This window comes from Alligator sinensis, unplaced genomic scaffold (genome assembly GCF_000455745.1).
Source record: "Alligator sinensis unplaced genomic scaffold, ASM45574v1 scaffold125_1, whole genome shotgun sequence".
Classification (NCBI taxonomy): domain Eukaryota; kingdom Metazoa; phylum Chordata; order Crocodylia; family Alligatoridae; genus Alligator; species Alligator sinensis.
Genome location: NW_005841893.1, coordinates 1,689,463 through 1,697,173, shown reverse-complemented (window position 1 = coordinate 1,697,173; position 7,711 = coordinate 1,689,463). Strand labels below are relative to the sequence as shown.

The following is a 7,711-nucleotide window of genomic DNA, read 5'->3' as shown; positions in this document are numbered from 1 at the left end:
TAAAGTGCTCTCATCCAGAATAGCCAACAGGCTGATAGAGCATTTTTGTGGGAGGTATAGGCTTGAACCCCATTGGGTTGAAGAGAGAACTGAACTTGAGTCTCCAGCTTCTTGCAATATACTCTAATGTGGGTGGCAATAACATCACAACCATGCCACAGTGGCAGCAACTTCTGTTTTTTTTCTGTGGAGCCCAATCTTGTCAGACATAGACATGCTCTGAGCAGATGGGTTCCTCAAGGAAGTAAAGACTCAGACTCTGATTGAACAAGGTGCTGATTGGTTCAGCCTGGTCAAAACCAAGGCATATCTAGGAGTGCAATTTTATGCACCTGGGAAATGTTAAAGTAAAAATATAGAAACCTATGGAGTGTAAGTGACTCCAGGCTTAGGGGTTTTCAGGACTGCAATTTTGGACTTAAGTGCCTAAATTCTGACTAAGCTCCACTTTGGGCATCTAAGTCATTTTTAGAAGCTAGCCCTGAATTATGACAGAACGCCATAACAAGTTAAGCAAGAGAAGCAAAGATGCAAGTTATTTTTTCACTCACTAAACAACTGTGGGGCTTCTTTTAGAGAGAAAAAATCCCTAACATTGAATATATTTGTTCATGACCCTTTTAACAACTCCTGGTCTTAAGTGGGAGTTGGCTGTGACCAAGGAGTACTTACACACTTACAAAGCCTTTCTGAGCCTAGAATTTTAGCAGCTCTTCTGATGACATAAACTATCAGCCACAGTTCTGAACAACAGGGCATGGATTAAGCTATTAAATGGGTGACAGTGTTTGGCATGTGGTGTTACTAATGGTTCTGTTTGTCCAGAGTTGATTTAAGGGCATCAGTGATTTTAAAGATTACAAACATGTCAGGAAAACATTACATAATGAAAAAGCAATTATTAGAAAGGATTTAAAATGGGCAGTGTTTGATAAAAGCACCTGTTTCTATTTTTAGATATGGATAATAAATCAACATTTGAAATGTTAGAAGAAAATTTATGACTTACTAAAGATAAACCCATCACGATATAATCATTTTTCTTGAATACTAAATGTTCAGTGATTATAGTAACCTTTTTTTTCCTTTTTTGTCTATTTTGCAGAAGACATTGATGAAAACCTGCTATTCTGAGTTTGGTGGAAAAGAGTTCAAGCACCCTGTACATATTACCAATCATATCTATGAAGCCATTCTATTTCTGTGAACCCAATAGCTTAACAGTTTTGAGGAGAAAACTTACATAATGTTTTGGTTTTTGTTTTTTGGGCTTCTTTGTAGATTGACAGCATTACTCCCCAATAGGGCAAACAAATGAACAGTCCTAAATCAATTAACAATAGCAGAGTATAAGAACTTTTCAAATGGATTAGCTAAATTAAAAGGCATTTTTGTGTGTTCCTGCCTGGAGTTTAACTCTCAATAATGCCTCTCTGTACACAAGAAACAGAATTGTTCACAACACTGTTTTCCAGTAGATATAGATGGCAAAAATCTTAACATATACTGTGGAAAACTGGCTACAAATAAGACCAGTTTCTTTGTTTATTAACTTACTATATTATCAGTTTCTTAACACGCTAATAAAGTAGGAATCAAATAATCTATATCTATTTGTCTCCAGAACCACTACTCCTTAGTTAAAAGAAAAGGCTTCAAGATAAATGTTTAACGTTTCATAGATTTTCATAGACATTAGGGCTGGAAGGGACACCGGAGGATCATCGAGTCCAGCCCTCTGCCCCAGGGGCAGAAAGTCAGCAGGGGTCATAGGATCCCAGCAAGATAAGCATCCAATTTTCTTTTGAAGGCATTCAAAGTAGGTGCTTGAACCACCTCCGTCAGCAGGCCATTCCAGACCTTGGGGGCATGGACAGTAAAGAAGTTTTTCCTTATGTCCAGCCTGAAACGGTCATGAAGGAGTTTGTGACTGTTCAACCTTGTCATCCCCTGGGGTGCTCTGGTGAACGGACATGCCCCCAGATCCTGGTGAGCACCCCTGATAACCTTATAGGCGGCCATCAGATCACCCCTGAGCCTGCGGTTTTCCAGGCTGAAGAGTACCATGGCTCTCAGCCTCTCATCATAAGGTCTGTTTTCCTGACCTTTGATCATGCGCATGGCTTTCCTCTGGACTCTCTCAAGCTTCTCCATATCCTTTTTGAATTATGAGCCCAAAAAATGGACGCAGTACTCGTTACAGCCTCACCAGGGCCGACTACAACGGGAGAATGACGTCCCGGGATTTGCTCGAGAAGCATCTATGGATGCAAGCCAGCGTTTTGCTCACTTTACTAGCTGCAGCATCACATTGAAGGCTCATGTTCATCTTGTGGTCAATCATGACCCCCAAGTCCTTTTCGTCCATAGTGCTAGCCAGTGTAGCACTGCCAAGCCTATAAGCATGCTGCAGGTTTTTCCTCCCAAGGTGAAGAATCTTGCATTTTTTGTTGCTAAACACCATTAGGTTCTTGTCTGCCCATTTCCTGAGCCTGGCAAGGTCAGCCTGGATCGCCCTCCTGTCCTCAGGTGCGGACGCTTTACTCCAGAATTTGGTGTCATCAGCAAACTTGGCCAGTCCACTTCTGATACTAATGTCCACATCCTTAATGAAGATGTTGAATAGTGTTGGCCCAAGGACAGAGCTTTGAGGGACCCCACTGGTCACAGGGCACCATGACGATTGACTTCCATCAACCACCACCCTCTAGGTCCAACCACAGAGCCAATTCCCCAGCCAGAGGATCGTGGTGAAGCTGAGGCCACAGTTGACCAGTCTTGCTAGGAGGTGATCATGGGATACCAGATGGAAGGCTTTTTTTAAGTCACACGTCAATCTCTTCCCCCTTGTCCAGGTCACAGGTCACCTGGTCATAAAAGGAAATAAGATTGGTCAAGCAAGACCTACCTGCAACAAACCCATGCTGGCTATCCCTCAGGATGCTGCCATTGGCCAGTCTGTTAAGAATGGTCTCCTTGATAATCTATTCTAAGACCTTCCCCAGGATAGAGGTCAGGCTGATGGGCCTGTAGTTTGCCAGATCTACTTTCATCTCTTTCTTGAAGATAGGCACCACATTGACCTTCCAGTCTTTTTGCACTTCACCAGAGCACCAGGAGTTTTCAAAGATCCGTGCCAGGGGCTGAGCTATGATGCTTGCCAGCTCCTTGAGTACCCTGGGTTGCAAACTGTCAGGGCCAGCTGACTTGAAGGTGTCCAGCCTCTCAAGGTGTTTCTTCACAAGGTCAACATTGATGGAGAGTAAGGAATCTCCCTCACCCAGGCATTTCCGTCCTGTAATGGGCAGGGGCGCCCCTCGGGATTGGTGAAAAACTGATGCAACATGATTATTTTAAATTAATTGTGAGATGAAGAGACAAAAAATGCAGCATGCATGAGGTGTCAAGGGGCCTTGTGTCAGCAACACTTTAATTCTTAGTGTCTGTGCAGTGTATTAACTCATGATATGCTTGCATAACGAGGTGACTTGTCCCTTTAGGGGCCAAGGGCCCTGGAGCCAGCTTGGCTTGTTCAGTTAACAGGCCCACCTGAGAGGTGGCCAGATGTTTCTCATGAAAAACCAAGCCAGGTATATGAGAAAGCTGCTGCAGAGAGCTTCTGCAGGAAAAGGTATGAAGAGGAGTGTTTGGGAATAGTACTAGTAGCCCAAAATGGGCAAAGGGACTGTGTTGCTTTGCCTAAGTTTCGCTGAAGAATAAAGCTATGCCCTGAACAAGACTTTTGTGTAATAGTGTGTCCATCTGAGTTTGGGGAAGCAGGCCAACTGTCATTTACAGTTTGCTCAGATATAGCACCAATTGGGGTGTTCACCCTCCCTTAGGCATTGATCGTACATGGAGATCTACACAGCTGGATCCTAACACTCAAGTGCAAAACAGTGTGGCAGGTGAAGCTTGCATGCCTCATCTGCCATTCTCTTCTCATTACACCGCACTTCCTATGGGGCACTGTCATCTCATCCGGTTAGGAATGACAGGGCATTTTGTCATCCCTGGCCCAAGTGCATCATGGGAGTTGTAATCCAGTTGGGGAGCCTGGCCCATACGGAAGAATGGAGATGAGTCGAAACTAAAATGCAGTTCCTATTAAATGCAAAAGCAGCAGAGCTAAATTGAAACATTTTGAGGATTGATTAAAATACTTTGTTTTTTAAGCATTTTTTTTTAACTAAACCCCAACATTTTCTGTTGAAAGCAGTATTTTTTGCAGGAAAAAGTCATTTAGCTGAAACCCAATTTTCCACTGAAAAGGAATTTACATGGAAAAGTTTCTACTAGCCTTGCCACATGTTACATTCTGCAATACTGCACACCAGTGACACATGAGCAGTGATTAATTTTGTGTAGGGCAAATTCTCTAACTAACCCATGTAGGTATAGGCAGACCCCACCCTCCATGGGACTTTTAGCTTGAAACTATTTATCAAGGATATAATTTTCTGTCTGCATTTTCTTTTGCGTTTAACCACAGTGCATCATTACTTATTTGTTCTTTCCACTGCCATGAGTCACCTAACCAGCTTAAATGAATTAGAAGCATAGCTTGTTGACAGTGTTATGAAATACTTGTACATAAAAGTCTATTCTCCTCTCTATAGGAGCTAAATCCTTCTACCACCCCCACATTAGAAGCCAGACACAGTGAAATGGAGACTTTTATAGGAACTGAGAAAAAAGAATCCTATTTTAACTTTCTGAGTAACACATGTCCTGGGGCAGCCAAGAACAGTGGTAGCACTGGCTGGAAGGGGGCGGGGATATAGGAGGGGACATGTCACCAACCACACAGGGAAAAGGAGGAGAGTGCAGATGATTTGAGGGAGGGGCATTCTTACTGATTCAGGGACTTAAAAATGTTCCCATGTGCTGTTCCTATGGCATGGTCTGTTGGCCCTGCTGAGGAGAGAAAGGTGGGAGTGGGAGTGCAGCACCAGTTACTGGTCCCAAATTCCCCTTTACAAAATCCTGAATCCACTTCCGTATATATATTATGTATCACAAACCACAGCAGAGTAATGCTGCTGACATATGTGTAGATGTGCATGAGGTCAGCAGGGGTCAACATCTTTTCACTTCAGATGATGAACCCTTGAAGAAAACAACTGTAACTATTAAATATTTATTCACCTGCTGTTTTGTAGAGTTGGGCAATGAGTATGACCCTAAGCTGGTGACCCCATTTTTTTAAACTTCTTGCACTTTCAGAAAATGCTGAGCACAAGTTAATGTCCATTTGTTTCCCAAGGGCAAGAAGTAGATATGGGTCTGTCTATCAGGTCAGGAGCTTGGAAAGAGGATGCCCCTTTCCAGCCCCCAACATTGGACATTTGTTTCTCACCTGTATGCATGCCACACAAGGCTATTTGTGCCCTCCACACATGATTCACATGCATGGAAGAGCAAAGAACTCCCAGGATTTTGTAAAAAGATGGTAGGAATTAAAATCCCTAGTGCATTATTTTGCCTACCCTGTCTTGCCTGTTTACATTGGTAACCTCTTTGAGAAAAGGACTATCTACAGTGGGCAGGTCTACACATGCATTATGTACCATAATCAGCACTACTGCACAGTAGTACTGGTGCACATCTTTTAGGTGATGTTAATGCAAAGTTGACTAAATCTACTGCGCATTAGCTAGGCTTTTGCCATGACACGCTAATGTACCGTAGAATTAGTCTACTGCGCTTTTAGCATCTCATGTAGATGCACCCTGTGGCTAGTATAATGTGGTATTATCCTTGGATGATGTACAAACATTTCTGTAACAAGAAAATCAACACATATAAAGTGATTTGTCCATTAAATAAGCCAACCTCTACTATAATAAAGTTCATAAAAAGGCATAGGTGAGACAACCTGACTCAGTGGGAATAGGAATAATATGACTAGTACACATAAGAGTTGCTCAATGTAAGTATTAATGACTTAATTATAAACCTCCTTTGAAGTTTACTGTTAATTCTACTGAGAGATATACTGGAAATATAGCATCCACATAGGCAAACAGCTTAACTTTCAAAATGAGGTTTAGAAGCCTTACAGATAAGGACAGTTTTGAGACCTGGCTAAGTCACAAAGAAGGAACCATACAGCATGATGCCTTCTACACAGTTACCCATTTGCTCTTGTAGATCAAAAATAATACATAAGTTATAAATGTACAAAACACATGGACAGGCAAGGTTCTTTGGGTAAATCCAATATTTTTTGATACTCAAGTTGGTCTAAAAAAAAGATATTGGATTTACCTAAAGAACCTTGTCTGCCTATGTCATTTGACCAACGTGGCTACAATCTATAGCCCCAAAAACACATAGAAGAGTGTAGAAGTAATAACAGACAAAGAGCACCATGGTAAGGACTACTACTACATTTTAATGACTATTCAGAGTTACGTCGTAGTAATCTTACTCAAATATGACAGTACCTTACTTTGCATGTTGTCCTATTCCTTTCACAATCAATGGGACAGCTTGGGTGTTAAGATGATCTTTGACACAAATATAGGTATCAAAATCAGGTGCAACATTAACACAAAAAGGGGGTGAACCTGCCAAAGAAAAATTCGAGGATCAAAGCAAAGTAAAATTAGTTTGGCACTCCAAAGCCCCCGTGCAAACCTCCTGTGCTGTCTGCACCACCCAGACTCTGGGATTCTACTTCATGTCCTATTAAAGTTAAGTGTCATTTTTCTTCCAGCAAGCCAACAACTAGACACAGAGGGTGGGATTTTCATAAACCCTCATCAGCACTGACCTAACTCCATCCAACTGATGTCACTGGCATCTTGAGTCAATAGTCACTGATTTCAGCAGTTGGGGAAATTTTGATCCTTTTTAAAAATGCTACCCAATGCTGCTCATGTATCAAGAAAGACCTAAGCCAGAACTAATGCTATGATTGTGTACATTTACATACGGAAATGAAGCCCCTGAATTCCTGTAAATCTCCAGCACAGCTTCTTGGATTGCAAAGTGTAGGAAATCCTAATTTAAAAGATTATGTTGTCTGAGAGGGGTTTAGGTTGTAGCCGTGTTGGTCTAAGGATATAGGCAGACAAGGTTCCTTGGGTGAATTTGATATCTTTTATTAGACCAACCCAAATGGTTGGAGAATAGTTATTAAGCAAGCTTTCGGCTTCAAAAACCCTTCGTCAGGCTCAGGAAGCTGCAGCAGTTGGTGTGTGCTCTTCCTGGATGGAATGAAAAGTAAAGAAGCCAGGGGCTGGGCTGGGCTGGGGAGTCAGTTGCCAGGCAGATTATAATGTATCAAAAATCCAATGTCTATGTTTAGTCCCTGATCTCTAGTATCCAGCAGGTTGATGAAATGGAGCTCATAGGCTCGTCTCTGGGATGTGTTGTGTAAATTTCCCTTGAGGATCAGGACTGAGAGATTGGAGAGAGAGTGGCCCTCCTGTGAGAAATGTGCCCCCACCGGTAATTGGGTGTTTCTGTCTTTGATGGATTTCCGGTGTGCATTCATTCTGGTGCGCAGTTGTTGTCTGGTCTCTCCTACATATCTTCCATCAGGGCATTTGGTGCATTGGATGAGGTATACTACATTCCTAAATTCTAAAGGCCTAAATTTCTGTCCAGAAAAACACCCTAATAAAATACTTCAGTGTGGAGAACTAGAAGAATTCTTCCGACGCCTGCGCCTCAAAGAATATTTCCACGACCAAACTGAACC

General features: G+C 42.2%; 1 protein-coding gene across 1 annotated transcript in view; it reads left to right on the top strand.

Annotated features, from left to right (window-relative positions):
• Positions 1–1,344, top strand: part of SPARCL1 (SPARC like 1) — a 21,068-nt gene extending 19,724 nt beyond the window's left edge. The window contains exon 12 of the mRNA XM_025197299.1: positions 1,106–1,344. Within this exon, the coding sequence (XP_025053084.1) occupies positions 1,106–1,134 (29 nt within the window). The 3' untranslated portion in view covers positions 1,135–1,344. The remainder of the gene's footprint in view (positions 1–1,105) is intronic.
• Positions 1,345–7,711: the final 6,367 nt, after the last annotated feature.